Genomic DNA, 16,535 nt, shown 5'->3' with positions numbered 1-16,535 from the left:
TCGGACATTTCAGTGTTTTCGAGGGACACTCAGACGACATTGAAAGGATTATTTTCTATTCTATTTTTCATTCATCTGGCAAAGTAATGTGACCACGGATTTAAAATATTAATCGAACAGAACTACGGACATCTACCAGGTAAGAAGCTATAATAATATATAATAATAGTAATAATAATAATATAAATACACACAAAACACCACAAAGTGACCGATTCAATGCCGCACATTGGACACAGTCCAACCGCACATTCTCATTTGGAATCTGTACATTTATCGTAAATAATATGATGACGTCATAAAGCATCTTACTGTAAATCTCATCTCATTCATTTTGGAATGAGACGTGTGACGTGTGCATAGCAGTTTAAACTACACCGCAACCGTGTTTGGAGCTTATTCTGTATGTTAAGTACTGTAATGTGTTCCAGATAGTTTTAGCCAGGTTGGACATTTCAGCATCAGACGTACTGGCTTGCTGTCTTAAAGTTGCTGATATCTGCTCCTTATGTGGATTGCTTTGGATTAAACTTAAACCACAAGGTCTTTGTGACAGCATGGATCAATCAAGACATAAACCGTGTGATGCTGAAGTTGGTTTTCCAGATAGTTTCAAAATTCAGAGAATTTTACCTCTTACCATAACAATAAGAGGCTGCTGAACAATTACACCTAGGGCTGGATCACAAATAATAATAATAATAATAATAATAATAATAATAATAATAATAATATAATAAGAGAACCAGAGTTCCCCAATGTGAGGCAAGGGACATGATGTGTTTAAAATGGAACTTGATGATGGGTTTTATGAACACACCAACAAGGCTTTGTTTTGAAAGAGCTTTAAAATTGAATGATTCGGTGGACTTCAAATGATGTAAAAAGCAAGAAATGATTTTACTTCCAGGCAATATATGTAAAGAAAACAGGAAAAAAAAGGGATAACAGGCCAGGTCATTATCGCAAAATAACCCCCACGAGGCTTATTTTGTGATAATGTCCACCTGACTGCACATTAGCTCATTACAGGGCTACTCACTAAATAAAATGAATACATTTAGACGGAATATTGATTTGAATTGATTGCATAACTATTATCATCATCAGTTGTCAAGTAGCAACTAAACTATTTATTGTCTAACCTGTTTTATCTATTTCTAACCCATATCCACATTCATGCCTCCAAGTCTTCCACTGAAGTTTCTATGTAAGGCCACAGGAGGGCGCCACAAGCTAGTGTTCGAGCAGCACGTAGGCAAAATTAAACGCGGGAGCCGAATACAGGCAGGAAAGAAGTGATGGCCCTTGACAGCGGCCGCTATTCAGAAATAACTGGCAGGAGAATCGAGGACTCCGCGGAGCCGCGCAATAACTCTCCCTTCACAACCTTGACCCGTTGGGAGGCCGTACCGTACATCTCATCTCGAATCGCGTCGATGACATTATTCCCCTGACCTACCCCGCCTTGGAGTTCGCCCATGTTAGCGCATGCATTCTTTATGAGCCTTAACACGGGAAACGGAGCAAGGACCTCGGGCGGGGGGGGACCAGAGACAGGGGGAGCATTCGAATTGAGGCACGTGCACAGGCCTGCCGGTCCATCCCTGGAGAGAGTCACGTCCGTGGGAACAGTCATAACTGTAAAACAGGGCCGGTGCTTAAGAGTTGCAAGTTATAGAGGTTAGAGCAAAAATGAAGTTATGGAAAAAACTGAAAGTTATCAAAGTCACCATTCAGCCTCACGTACTCTAAAAAGGCCATTGAAGAGAAACAAAATGACTAAGAAATGTACACTAACACTACAAATTTTTCCATTCTTGCATTTTAATTTTTCAAGTATATGTTTGGATACTAGTATTTTTGGAGTACTGGTTGAATAAATGTCATAAAAAGAGAAAATCATGCTCTGTTACAGGAAAGGCACTGCCCCATACCAGCCTTCTACAACACTCTAATATCATCAAATAGAAACAGATTTTGGGATAGGATTGAATATTGATTTGGAGGAAATTACTTCTCGCACTGAACGAGCCGGAGCTTCCCGACCCGCGTTCTGAGGACTTTTCTATAAATCGAATGTCCTCGTCGGGCGAAGATGAGAACATCTGATTTGATACACGTTGGAGAAATCCATCGTGTCCCTCTACAGTGTAACATGGTAATCGACAAACCTGAAAAAACGGAAACAGCCAAAAAGTGTCCATCATGAAATGTGTTCATGTCGTCAGTGTTTTGAATTCGAAGTTGGGTCAAAAAGTAGAAGTGTCGTTTACGATGCACGTCGTCTTCCAACATCTCAGCTTCACTATAAACTCACTTTTGATGTTATGAAAACCTGCCATCTTGCGAAATTTGTTTTAATTGCGCATTTTAGGTTCATTCTCATCGTTTATCATTAGTTTGGATGTATATTGCCGAATTGTCTGATTATTTTGAGTTTACTTCTCTGGTTTATTGTTCATTTTTCGGCTTATTGAAGATTCATCCAAGACCAGCCTGTGACAGAAATTAAAGGGTCACTTCAATCTGCAGTTTGTCAGTCGGTTGTTTTAAATGAGGAGGCAGACAGACGTTGGTTTTAGCTTGTACAAGGGCCCGGATCAGAGATGTGCTCAAGAGCAGCTGTTCCGAGAGAACGAAAGCAACGACAGCCGGCGGCAGGAGTCCAAGGCTGACCGCAAGCACCAACACGTGTGTGTGAGAATTAACACAGTGCGCTGAAATAAAGGTATGTGGCTGAGGCTATAGGAGGTTGTGTTCATCATTATGTGTGTGCATATATGTTTCTGTGATAACATCGATTTAGATATATTGTTAGAAGCCAACGATCAGTCCCAGAATCACCCAAACTCTGCCCAAAATCAGTCCGAGAATTGTCGAAGCTCAGTCCAAGCTCGGTTGACGATCAGTCCAGGATTATTCCCGTGAATCGTTCGAGCTCTTTCCAAGAAACATCCCAGCTTAGTCCAAGCTTGGTGGTCAGTGCAAGTTAATCTACAACTGAGGAAAACGCACAGTATATACTTTATAGTTTTTGCTTTTTGATGTGTTCCTTTATGACACTGTCTTCCTGAGCCATTATTTCCTACACAAGACATTAGCCCTATTAGAGGATGTACAATATTAACTGATTTGATCCTAGTTTCACCGTTATTTCCTGAAATATAGTATAGCCCACTATGGAAGTTCATAATACTCTTAAGACTTGTGTATTGTATGAACGAAAAAAAAATCCATAGAAATCAATAAAATAAAGACACTTAGAAGGAAAATATTTATTTACTTATTCCTCTGACTTGCCCTTCATTTTGGAAGTTACAAAACTTAACTAAAGTCATTACAATAATAAACAATACTGAAAAAGTGGGAAGTACTCAAATGTTTCTTTTATCCATCAGTCCATTTCTTCCATCTGTTGGGAGAGAGGGTGAAAGAGAGAGAGGGTGTCATTCTCCTTGGCTTTACTAAATAGTATAGAATTGGTGACAAGAATCGAGGTCCACGACCTTTCTGCTTCATTGAGTTTAGACTTTTGCAAGTCCCAAGGACTGCCATCACTTAAAAAGTAAGTACTTTTCACTAACTGTCCATAGTTCACAGCTCTGCAAGTCACACAGAGGATTCTAGTGTTTTTGTACTGTAGCATGACGAACTGGGAAGTACTTGGATGGGATCTCACAGAACACTATGGATTATCCACCAGTTTGACGGATCACATATACCAGTGCCAAATTGAGTTTTAGCCGTTATACTTGTTGCAACACATTTTATATTACCTCTGACCATTCCTTATGTTAGATCCGAGGTTCAGATTTAGTATTTATTTTTTAATAGTGTCTATATTCACCTTTCTAACACATTATAACTGAGAGATGTTGAAAAACTCACTCACGCTTTCATTACGAGCCATTTAGACATTTTAATTCCCTTTTTACTGGATTTCCCAGAAAGCCTATAAGAAAGTTTCCTAATGGGCTATTAAGGAACAGCTAGTTCAGAACTGCAGCCAGAGTCGTAACTAAAATAAAGAAAATCGATCACATTACCCCACTGCTTAAGACACTGCATTGACTAGCTGTATCTTTAAGAATTGATTAAAAAAATGTTTCATTTATAAAGCTTTAAATGACCCTGCCCATCTCTATATCAGAGATTTTCTCTTATTTTATGCTCCAGCCGGATCACTAAGGTCTTCCGCTGATTTTCTTTTAAATGTTCCTTATGTATCCCATAAAAGAGCTGGTGAGTTTGCCTTCTGTTTTTATGCCCCTAAACTGTGGAACTCACTGCCTCATGATATTAGAATGGCACGCGCTAACTGTATTTTTAAAATAAATTAAAGACCTATCATTTTAATGTGGCTTTTAACTTGAAGTAATGTATGCCTTGGTTTTTAAGTTCCAATCATTGTTTTTTACATAATTTGTATCCATGGTGTATTTTATTCTATACATATATCACCAGTGATGATGATCAGTGATGTGTATTAAAAAACTCAATTTCACACCGGTCCTGTAAAATTAAGGTCCTGTAATGACCATCCCTCGCCACTAGGGCAGCGCATCACATCTTCTTCTGCCGCTTCCTGGGCCTCTGGTTGAAGACGGGTGAGGCGCCCATCAGTGAGTCGGGTGAGTGCGAGGCGTAGCTGGCGTCCGACGCACCGCCGGCCGGGGACGGGGCGATGGCTCCGCCCGACTCGCTCATGGCCGACATGGGCCCGCCGCCCCCCTCCTCAAACACGTCGCCCCCCAGGACAGCGTGGTGCTGGTGGTGGTGGTGCGGGTGGTGGTGGTGATGACCCGCGCCCTGGCCCTCGTCCCCGTCCTGAGGCTCCATTTTCACCTGCGGCCACAGGGGGGGGCTGCTGCCTCCGCCACTCCCTGCAGTGGGCAGCAAATAGATTATAGGATTACTGTGCTGTCGAGGTATTTTCCATGACTGTCCACTGAGGACACTAATTCCTTTGTGTGTCTTGGTTAGAGATCAGTCATTAATTGATTATTCAATCGTTTGCCATGATGACAAAAAATATATTTTGGGGCAATGACTTTTGTGTGGGTAGTTTCCACTGAAAATAAACATTTTATTAATTTTATTTAATGTAAAAAAGTATTTTGTTTCAAGTATTTGTGTTCATTTCTGATCCTGTTGGCCCATCTGAAGAAGCAATTACTCGCACAACCCGCCGATTAATCGACCATGAAAAAATACTGCAAAGTTGACGGAACTGGTGCTAAAGCTATGAGTAGTTGTCTTGCTGTCTGTTTTTGCGTAAAAATGTATTTTCCCCGGCAGTGCAGAATTAATAATAATAAAGAAATACTATGCTTTGTCACAGCTAATATAATAGCTAATAAGGTATAGTAGCAAACCACTCATGTAATGGCTTGCAATATTAACGACTATTTTGGTTGCTTTGCCGCGACTTTGCATTTTAAAGTTTACTCAGGTTGAACCCTGTGCTAAAAACGACGCAATGACTTCACCTCCCAAAATCCACAAATTGCGATAATTGCAAAGAAAATAATTTCATTTGGTGTAAAATATCGCTGGTGTGACTAGGGACTTAATCATCATCATCATCAGGACATGGGTTTGTATGTCATTCTATCAATTTGTGTTCTGGACAGATTGACAGCATGAATAAATTATTGCATTAAAAAGAGCTTTTGATTGAAGTGCTTCACAGTCATTTACAGCTGTGAAATCCTCATTTCACTAGAGAGAAGACTATAGTCTTGTGTTTGTTTTTGCTGGTTTCACTGTTTTACAAACAAACAAAAAATAATTATTGTTCGTTGTTTTCTTACACGTCTGTCAGTTTCCATGTTATTGTGTATAATAAAGTCACACCCCTCCCCCACCTTGGTCAGTCCGATCACATTTCTCTGTTTCTCACGCCAAAATACTCCCCTCGCATTAAACGTGTAAAATAAACAACAAAGACCGTTGAAGTCTGGATGGAAGATGCAGATCCCACTCTCCAAGACCAGCTCCAACACACTGACTGGAAATGGGTTTTTTTGCTGATGCCACCAGGGACTCTCATACCAACATTCGCACAGTAGCCAAATCTGTCATGGATTACCTCAACGAGTGTGCAGAGGGAGTGACGACACATAAAACAGTGAAATTATTCCCTAACCAGAAAACCCTGGATGAACAAAGAAGTTCGCCTTCTCCTGAAGGCCAAGGACGCAGCCTTCAGGAGGAGCCATAAAACCAATTTTAAGGAGCCTTCGTCAGGAGACCAAGAGGCCTACAGCTCTGCCAGATCCAATCTGAGGAAAGGAATACCCAGGGCCAAACACAACTACAAGCAAAGGATTGAAGAGCACTTCAACTCCTCCGGCCCACGGCGCATGTGGCAAGGCCTACATACACTCACCAACAAATCCCCATGCAGCTCTCCCCCACCCTCCTCCACTTCCCTCCCAGATGAGCTGAACCACTTCTACGCTCGATTTGAGCGGGAAAACAAGGAGGCGACCTTCAAGTCACCTGTTTCAGCCCGAGGACACACTCCGATTCTCCACCTCAGAGGTCGGCGACATCCTGAGCAGGGTGAACGCTCGGAAAGCTGCTGGCCCTGATGGCGCCCCCGGACGTGTGATGCGAGCCTGAGCAGAGCAGTTGGCCGGTGTCTTCACTGACATCTTCAACATGTCACTAGCCCAATCAACTCAATCTGCCACAATTGTTCCGGTGCCTAAACACTCTACAGCCAAGGAACTGAACGATTTCCGCTCTGTTGCACTGACACCCATCATTGCAAAATGTCTTGAGAGGCTGCTCCACTCACATCTGAAAGCCTGCCTGCCCCCTTCACTGAACCCGTACCAATTCGCCTACCGACGCAACCGACCAACAGAGGATGCTATCTCCACAGTGCTCCATCTAGCACTCCCCCACCTGGACAGCCCCAAAACATATGTTAGAATGCTGTTTATTGACTTTAGTTCTGCATTCAACACTGTGATCCCCTCCAAGCTGATCTCCAAGCTCAGCCAGCTTGGTATCAGCAACTCACTCTGCAACTGGATTATGGACTTCCTTACTAACAGACCCCAGGCTGATAAATTGGGGAGTCTCTCCTCCTCCACTATGACCCTGAACACTGGCGTGCCGCAGGGTTGTGTGTTGAGCCCTCTGCTCCTCTCTCTCTTCACTCACGACTGCGCCGCTGTTAATGGCTCCAATGCCATAATCAAGATGACACCACTGTGGTGGGCCTGATCAGAGATGAGGATGAAACAGCATATAGGGATGAGGTTCAACATCTAACTACGTGGTGTAAAAACAATAACCTGGAACTCAACACCAAGAAGACCAAGGAGATCATTGTGGACTTCAGGAGAACCAGGAGCAGGGCACACACCCCCCTCCATATCAGCGGTGCTGAGGTGGAGCGTGTGTCTAGCTTTAAGTTCCTTGGGGTCCACATCACAGAAAATCTCTCTTGGTATCAGCGCCTTCACTTCCTACGGACCCTTAAGAAAGCACAGCTTTGTCCTAGGATTCTATCGGACTTCTACCGCTGTACCACTGAGAGCATACTTACAAACTGCATCTCTGTCTGGTACGGTAACTGCAACGTTGCCGACCGCAAGGCATTACAAAGAGTAGAGAACTCTGCCCAGAGGACTATTGGCTGTATACTCCCCCCCCATCCACAACACATACCATGACCGCTGCTTAAACAAAGCCAAATCCATTGTCAAGGATGACACTCACCCTAACCATGGACTTTTCACCCTTCTCCCATCTGGCAAGCGATACAGGAGCCTGCGCTCCCGCACCAGCAGGCTCAAGTACAGCTTCTTTCCAAAGGCTGTAACACTGTTGAATAAACCCCACCCCCCCTCTAGCACTGGACTTTTAAATGGTTACCTGCTTACCTGTTGTTACCTGCTTACCTGTTGCATCTTTCTGCAATGTTCACCTGTTTACATCTACTGCCTTGCACTGTATAACTGTTTACACTCATTACTGCACTGTCTAGCACTGGACCTTTAAATGGCTACCTGCTTACCTGTTGTTACCTGCTTACCTGTTGTTACCTGCTTACCTGTTGCATTTCACTCTCTGCAATGTCTACCTGTTTACATTTACTGCTTTGCACTGTATTACTGTTTACACTCATTACTGAACTGTTTCATCAATTGCCCTTGCACTGCTATCACCTAAATACTTTTTTTTTATATTCCATAACCTGACCAAAACCTGCACAATATACATAGATATACTACATGTATATATATAGTATTTATATAAAATGTCTATTTATACTCTCTGTACATAATCCCCCCTATACTCCTGACAAACCTGTATTTATAACCTTACACTGTTATACATAATACATCTCTTTTGCTACATTACTGCAGAGACACTGTACTCAAATAGCATTACATTACATTACATTTAGCAGACGCTTTTATCCAAAGCGACTTACAATTATTCAACCACCGACGGACGCAGCCATCAGGAGCAATTAGGGGTTAAGTGTCTTGCTCAAGGACACTACAGCATGCAAGCAGGAGGAGCCTGGGATCAAACCAGCGACCTTTAGATCACTAGACCACCAGCTCTACCTCCTGAGCTACCATCTACCTGTACCATGTACCTGTACTCTGCTAGTGACAATAAAGTTGAATCTAATCTAATCTAATCTAATGTTGACTCCTGGAAGACTAGCTGGTCGCCTTGTGGGCTAATGCTAATGGGAATCTAAAAATAAGCAACTAAACATATATAAAAGTTATATGCATATATGTACGACTGTATGTGTATGTATGTGACAAATAATCTCTTGAACTTGAATTATATTTAAAGTTATAAATACACAAACAAACACAAAATTTATACGGTTCAAGTACCAGGCTGACCTGCGGCATGTGGGGAGTGGTCCCCATCCAGCCTCTCTCCATGGGCCCCCAGGACCCCCATGGGCAGGGTCTGGTCCCCAGAGGCCGGGTCGGCCTCGGGCTCATCGCTGACGGGGAAGGAGATGTCGCTCATGGGCTCCTCCTTGATGCGGAGCGGCTTGGAGTCCTCCAGAGCCTTCTCCGGGTTCACCAGCCGCTCGTACTCCTCCGACAGCTCCCTGCTCACCTGGAGGGGAGAGGTTCGTAAAGGATAAGGAAACAAGAGTCAAGTTGGTTTTTTTTTAAACACACGCTATTCATCCTTCTCATAGGGGGAAATATGGACGATCACAGAACGCATTTGTAGGGGATTTATCATGTTTGTTTTTTCCTAATAGACTAGTTCAAACCACTTCAATATTATAGATTTTTTTTCTTTCAACAACTTATCTTTTTGAGTTTTAAAAAGTTCAGAAAAGACGTTTAAATGTGGTATTTGAAGTAATTATATAGTGTATTTATTGTAGAATAGGGTGCTTGGATAATGACATTATTTCATATTACATTACGTCATTTTACGAGGCTTTTGTCCAAAATGACTTATAATTAGTACATTTTAGCAGATAACACATATTCATGTTGTCATTCTATTTGAGTATTTGATTGCCTTATTTTACAAATAAATGTTATTATTGTTAAAAAATAAAGGTTATTATTCATATATATGTATATATTCTGTCATATGAAACTAATATGAAAAAAATCCTTTCTGGTCATGGATCTGTCCTGCTTTGTTCTTTGTTCTAGCTTAAGAGAAAGCAAGAAAGAAAGAAAGAAAGCTTCATCTGGACATTCTCAGAGTCTACGAAATTAAAAATAAGGACAAACATTTGAGAGCAAAAAAAAAAAAAAATTCCACATTTCTAATCTAGCTTCAAAACAGAATCTGGCTTAATTGGCCAAGTACACTCACACACACGAGGAATCTGTCTCGTACAGAACTCGTATTTCGTACAGAACATACAGTAAAAAGTGTACAAAATGAAAAAACTATAAGAATGAGAGCAACAATATAAGCAAAAATATGTCCCTAAACTAAGCAGGCCATATTAAACAGTAAGATACTTCTAATTTGACAGTGTTTTTTATTATTACTATTATTATTATTATTATTATTATTATTATTATTATTTTAAGTTATACATTTTATTTGTATAGCACTATTCAAGGTACTCAAAGACACTTCACAACACATAAACAAAAATAAATCACATAGTAAAATACAGCAATGCATAAAAATAAGATTACAGGAAAAGGTGAAAGTAAAAGTAGAGATGTGTTTTTTTTCTATAGTGCATACAGAACAGAACCAAGCCTCCTCACCTGCAGCATGTAGCTGTGGTAGTCCTTGATGCGGAGCTGCCAGAAGCGCTGCAGCGCCAGCACGCTGCCGACGCCCACCTCGTGGAACACCTGCTCCACCACGTCGGGGAAGGGGGAGGCACCCACGCGTGCCTCCCGGTCGGCTGCCACACGCAGCAGCCGGCTGAGGCGTAGGTAGTGCTCATGCACCAGGTCAGTCAGTGTCTCCAGCACGCTCTCCTGCGCCGTCTCGAAGCCGGCATGCGCCAGAACCGTGGCCACCGACTGGTAGAGGAGCTGCCGGCACGAGGGCCAGCTCAGCTCAGTGACCGGCTCGCCTTTACCCCTGAGAGGGGGAAGGGGAAATGAACCAGTATGAAGAGTAAAGCAATAAGGAACGATAGATAGACAGAGCGACAGACAGACAATAAAGCAGTGGAATAAAAAAATATAAACAAAGAAAATGGCAATATATGGAAAAATACAACAAAACCCAAAGGTTAAAAACAGCAAAAAACAGTACAGTCGAAAAAAAGATACAAAGAAATAAAACATCTGAGTAACTCAACAAATAAACACATCTTTTAAAAGAGAAACAAATGAATACCAACTGTCGGTGAAGAAACTGCAGACAATTGAAATGTAAGTATTTAAAAAATAATTCTGCTGTGCGTTTCTTTCTATATATATAGTGATGCGGTAGATAGACTGTAGGCTGCAGCACGTGATCCACTGTGCACTTCTCCAAACAAAACCAATTTTAAAAAGTGTGTTTTTATTTGGTGTGTTTTTATTTGTGTGGTGTCCCGGTGCGGTGTCCGTGTGCCCCACAAGTTTGGAGAACGGCAACAAAAGTTGGAACTAACCTTTAAATTCGGTATTGTAGATCTAATAAGAGTGAAGATTTAGCAACTTGATTGCTTATTTCTCGTCCTCCGAGGTGTTCAGAAACAACAGATTTTGGTGGACTGATAAGGTGAAATCAGTGAAACGTTTACATACTAAATGCAATGGTTGCCCTATTGGCTCACAGAACCCAGAACTTGTGCTCAAACCCCATTGGCTCACAGAACTAGGGGCCTCAGGAGGGTGGCTCCACCCAGAAAAAACAGCCCGTTTTGGAAAACAATGGTTTAATGGTCCCCATTAAAATGACTCAGGAGTCATAGTCAATCAGGCAAAATAACTTGTTCGCGAACAAGGATCATCGTGAGTCATCAGTCGAAGTTACACCGACTAATACGAACGCCTCACCAGAACAACTCCAAAAATTTTTACCAAGTCACTTGTAGAGTCGAATCTCTGAAGAGTCAAACTAGTCATCACTCACATGAAGTAGCGCCATGCGAACTAGTAGCACCATGCTAACAAGGGACAAATGATAGTGAGCGATCTTGATGATATGTATCACATAGGGCTGTACCCGACCCAGAATTTTGTCACTTAGTCAAAAATGCCTGTTCGGAACTGGCTGCATGTGGACATAAGTGACTCAGTCGCAGAGCCCGGGAGCCCCGGCCCACTGTTGCACTGGCTCACTGTTTTGCGAAGCCCCGCCCTGCAAGCTGAGTGGCTCGCCGTTCGCTTGTTTATTCAAAGTTAATTAATATAACGCATGCCGCGTGTCCAAATTGTACCAAATTCTACACTGCTCATCCTTGGGGTCCCTAGCAGTACACCTGCTAAGTGTGAAATAGATCGAATGAACAGCTGTCGAGATAATCGAAGGAAACACAGACAAAGATTCCATCCTTTTATCGTATTTTTACTTCACTTCATGTGATATTTTAGTTATGTATATTTTTCAGACAGTTTTTCCCCATATGTAATTGTACACAAATTAAAAAAACAATTCTGATTCTGAAAAAAGAGCGTTGTGCTAAATCACTCAAGTCTACCCATATAATTGGCTTTGTACCAGAGCTTACTAAAATAAATCAATATTACAGGTTTGGACTGAAGCAAGCTGTGCTTCTGTTTCAAACCCTCCGTGGGTTAATAAACTGTGATCTCCTCTTATCTCTTCTTAAATGCTACGAGGAACTTACTTGTAAAAGTCGCTCTCGGGGTCACTGTGGCGGAGCTGAAAGGGCTGCCGGGGGGCTTTGCTGTCCTGGGGCAGCAGGTCGTCTGGCATGGCGGGCGGAGTGGGGGGCCGCAGGGGAAGGGTGGAGTCGGCCTCCTCCAGCTTGGCGCCCCCCTCGGAGGCCGCGGCGGCCTGACCTTGGGACTGGGCGGCGGCCAGCAGGCCTCGGAGGCGGCGGGCGTGCTGGCAGAGCTGCACTGTGTGGATGGTGAGGCTGCAGGGCTCGGAGGGGATGTCCAGCATGGTGGTAGGCCGCGGGCGCTGGGCGGAGGGCTGGTGCAGCGGCGGGTCCTGCACCTCCACAGAGCGGAACTCCCGTTGGAGCAGGTCGAAGGAGCTGCGGCTGGGAGGGGCCCCTGCCGGGCCGGGGATCTCACCCCAGTAACGCATCATGGCGGCTGGGCACAGAGGCGGGGGGGTGGGGGGGATTCAGGGTTCATTTTGGCATTACAAAATGACATTTAAGGACTTTTTAAAGCACAATTTTGGCATTTTCAAGGGCGCAAACATTTTCAATGTCATCTTTACTAATTGAGTTATAATATCGTGTTTGGTTTGTTAATTCAGTTTTTTTGTGACAATTCCGGGGGCTTGTACCCCAAAAAAGAGCTCATGAACATCAGGGCTACAACCCCTGTGGATTTATTTCCCCACTTTCATCACCACATCTGTGGAATTCCTGAACATTCTGGTCAAAGGTGCGCTCACCTTTGTGCACGCAGTGAAACGCCGGAGGAGAGGGGGAAGCGCCGGTGCACTTGTGCGCCTCCGCCGACGCGGACATCACACACCGTTACCCGGAATATTTCTCTCTAACGCTTCCAACTCTTCAGAGCGGATCGGCACACAGAGCTCTCCGGCGGCAAAACAAGAGGTGGAGGTTTATGTTTGTACACAAGCAGTAGCTGGTGTAATGATGAGTGACTGTGACCTTTCAGCACTGTTCTCCTGATCTGGAATCTTTCTTCATGAACTACAAACCCTTCTATTCTGCCCTATGGAGTTTGTTTTAAATTCATACTGGTCGGTGTTTACATACCTCCGCAAGCCAACATGCATACGGTGCACATGCAACATACGGTGTGTGGAAAGGACAAACCTGGACTCCTTGGTTATTGTCCTTCGCGACTTCAAAAAAGAAAATCTCAGCCATGAACTCCCCAAATATAGACAGTTATATTATACATAATTAAATGTTCCACCAGAGAGGAGAACACTTTGGACCACTGCTAAACCACAGTAAGCAGTGCCTATCACACCGTCCCCCGAGCTGCACTGGGACACTCTGACCACGTCATGGTCCACCCGATGCTTGCATACAGGCAAAAATTAAAGCTGTGTAAACCTGTGGTGAGGACATCTAAGAAGTGGACCGGTGAAGCTGTGGAGGACCTTCAGGCGTGCTTGGACTGCACCGACTGGGATGTTTTCCGGACCGCTACCAACTGCCTGGATGAGTTATAACAACGACAAGCCCTACAGCTAAACTCAGACAGGTAAGGTCAGAGAAGAAAGAGGCGTTTAGGAGTGGGGACAGAGACATGTTTAAAGTGGCTAAGTACAGGTTTAGCAAAGAGGTGCGAGTTGCTAAACGACTGTACTCAAAGAGACTCCAACACCAGTTCTCAGCCAATGACTCTGCTTCAGTCTGGAAAGGGTTCAGACAAATCACGAACCTCAAACCAAAAACACCTCACTCCATGAACAACTCATGTCTGTCCAACGACCTGAACAACTTCTACTGCTGCTTTGAAAGACAATGGGACAGTCCTGACACCATCCCCTGTGACACCTTCCACCAGCCCCAGCCTACCAGCTCCAGAGACTGGACCTCTTCACAACTACTTACGTTAGAGCCCCCCCTCCTCCCCCACCACAGTGACTTTTCAAGAGGCAGAACCCCCGCAAAGCAGCCGGACCAGACTCCGTCTCTTCGTCCACCCTGAAGAACTGTGCTGATCAGCTGTCTCCGGTGTTCAGACAATTTCAACACCTCTCTGGAGACATGCCATGTACCAGCCTGCTTTAAATCTTCCACCATCATCCCGGTCCCAAAAATGTCAAGGACCACAGGACTCAATGATTACAGACCCGCCGCCCTGACCTCTGTGGTGATGAAGTCTTTTGAACGCCTTGTGATTTCCCACCTCAAATCCATCACAGACCCTCTCCTGGACCCCCTTCAGTTCGCCTACAGAGCCAACAGGTCTGTAGACAATGCAGTAAACTTGGCCCTACACTTCATCCTCCAGCACCTGGACTCCTCCGGAACCTACACCAGGATCCTGTTTGTGGATTTATCTTCGCCTTCAACACAATCATCCTGGCTCTTCTGCAGGACAAGCTCTCCCAGCTGAGCATGCCTGACTCCACCTGGAGGTGGATCACAGACTTCCCGTCTGACAGGAAGCAGCACGTGAAGCTGGGTAAACAGTTCTCTGACTCCCAGACCATCAGCACCGGTTCCCCACAAGGCTGCGTTCTTTCTCCTCTGCTCTTCTCCCTGTACACCAACAGGTGCACCTCCAGCCACCAGTCTGTCAAGCCCCTGAAATTTGCAATGACACCACCCTTATTGGGCTGATCTCAGGTGGAAGCTTGACCATCTGGTGAGGTGGTGCAGCCAGAACAACATGGAGCTCAACAATGTGAAGACAGTGGAGATGGTTGTGGACTTCGGGAACAACACAGCCCCACTCACCCCCATCACCCTGTGTGACAAAAACATGCACACATCATCGTCTGACCAGCGATGGACACTCGTCACCAGGTCCCCGGGCGCGTCCACGTGTGCTGTGTGACAATTAAAGATTCTTCTACCATCTCCCCAGGACCTCTACGCCTCCAGGACCCTGAGGCGGGCAGGTGAGATTGTGGCTGACCCCTTCCACCCCGGGCACAAACTGTTTGTGACACTTCCCTCTGGCAGGAGGCTGCGGTCCAACAAGGCCAAAACCTCTCACCACAAGAACAGTTTCTTCCCGTCTGCAACTGGCCTCATCAACAAGCCCCCCCCTCCACCCCCATAGACACTACACGGTCCTGTACGCCCTAAATTGTTGTTGTTGTTGTATGTTAATGCACTACATTAACGCACATTCCTCATTTTCTGGACTCTTATCCGTGAACATTGCACATGCTGCTACAATTTAGACAAAACATTTGCACATTCCTGCACAAACTGTACAGCTTTATTTAAAAAAAGAATTAAAAAAACATCCTTATTTTACATATTCTTATATATTTTAGATATTCTTTTACATTTATGTTTCATGTAGTCACCGCACACCAAGACAAATTCCTTGTACGCGTGAACTTAGTTGGCAATAAAGACGATTCTGATTCCAGGTCTCATATATATATATATATATATATATATATATATAATCTCATTGTCATCAACTATTACATCTACTAAGAGTCTATTTCCAACCGTGCTGAATTAAATTGACCTTTCCCTGGCATGATTTATGTCGTAAAAGCCATTCTGGAACACTCTCTCAAGGACTTTTCAAGCACCTCAGCACAAAAGGGGCTATTTTCAAGGTATTTCAGTACTTACATTTCTGTGGACGAAATTCAAGAACTTTGAAGCACCTCAGGGCCCTGGTAAGAACCCTGTGGATTTCAGGCTCTCATACTGGGATGGACAAATGACACAACAGAATGACGTTAATAAAGTTGAGTTGTTTTAATAACTTGTCACTGATCACTACGAAGTGATGTGTTCCAGGCTATGAACACCATGCTACTAAATAAGGCAACGAGTGTAGCTTGTCACCACACGGAAGAGATACTATATTTGTTTTGTTAGATTATTCCAATAACTAACACAACTAACTACAGTCAATGAATAATAGCACTCACGTTTTAAACTTTGGATCTAATCTCTTCTGGAAATTGAGAAGCGACACAAACCCGAGGACGTCAGTGTTGTAGGAAAAAAAGCTCCAGGTGAAACATTACATCTGCATTAGTTCCGCCACAATAACGAAATCAATCTAAACTGTTTAAATATCCTAGAATTTTGTAAATCATAATAATTTCTAAAATATATATATAAATGTTTCATTAATAGTTCGATTTTATACGATGTTTTTACGATTATAAAAATAATCCCGTTCGTCATTTTTCCCCCGCTTTAGAGACCCGGACCACTTTTACCGCCGGACCAAATAAACATGGCGGCCCCCCCGCAGGCAGAAGTGCGTGACAAA

At 43.7% G+C, this 16,535-nt stretch overlaps 1 protein-coding gene across 3 annotated transcripts; it reads right to left on the bottom strand.

Annotated features, from left to right (window-relative positions):
- Positions 1-3,269: 3,269 nt before the first annotated feature.
- On the bottom strand, positions 3,270-16,252 carry supt7l (SPT7 like, STAGA complex subunit gamma). Of its 3 annotated transcripts, XM_080012272.1 has the most exons (7): positions 16,186-16,252; positions 15,881-15,958; positions 12,281-12,716; positions 10,254-10,578; positions 8,892-9,117; positions 4,542-4,886; positions 3,270-3,415 (listed from the first exon to the last, which is right to left on the bottom strand). In XM_080012272.1, the coding sequence occupies exons 3-6, from the start codon at positions 12,709-12,711 to the stop codon at positions 4,567-4,569; spliced, it is 1,302 nt and encodes a 433-aa protein (XP_079868398.1). In that variant the 5' UTR covers positions 12,712-12,716; positions 15,881-15,958; positions 16,186-16,252; the 3' UTR covers positions 3,270-3,415; positions 4,542-4,566. The 3 variants fall into 3 exon arrangements, with proteins under 3 accessions (XP_079868398.1, XP_079868397.1, XP_079868399.1); XM_080012271.1 differs by having other exon boundaries at positions 3,270-4,886; XM_080012273.1 differs by lacking the exons at positions 15,881-15,958; positions 16,186-16,252 and adding an exon at positions 15,020-15,150 and having other exon boundaries at positions 3,270-4,886.
- Positions 16,253-16,535: the final 283 nt, after the last annotated feature.

Source organism: Zeus faber (assembly GCF_960531495.2).
Source record: "Zeus faber genome assembly, chromosome: 13".
Classification (NCBI taxonomy): Eukaryota; Metazoa; Chordata; class Actinopteri; order Zeiformes; family Zeidae; genus Zeus; species Zeus faber.
Note: the sequence above shows the minus strand (reverse complement) of the source record. Positions and strands in the feature narration are given on the sequence as shown.

What these genes read in the sequence shown, in the direction of transcription:
- supt7l (XM_080012271.1), bottom strand. Translation starts at nt 12,711, where the DNA reads ATGATGCGTTACTGGGGTGAGATCCCCGGCCCGGCAGGGGCCCCTCCC. An exon ending in CCCGAGAGCGACTTTTACAA is followed by an intron (nt 10,579 to 12,280) that starts GTAAGTTCCTCG and finishes TCCCCCTCTCAG; the next exon opens with GGGTAAAGGCGAGCCGGTCA. An exon ending in CCACTCCCCACATGCCGCAG is followed by an intron (nt 4,887 to 8,891) that starts GTCAGCCTGGTA and finishes TGCCCACTGCAG; the next exon opens with GGAGTGGCGGAGGCAGCAGC.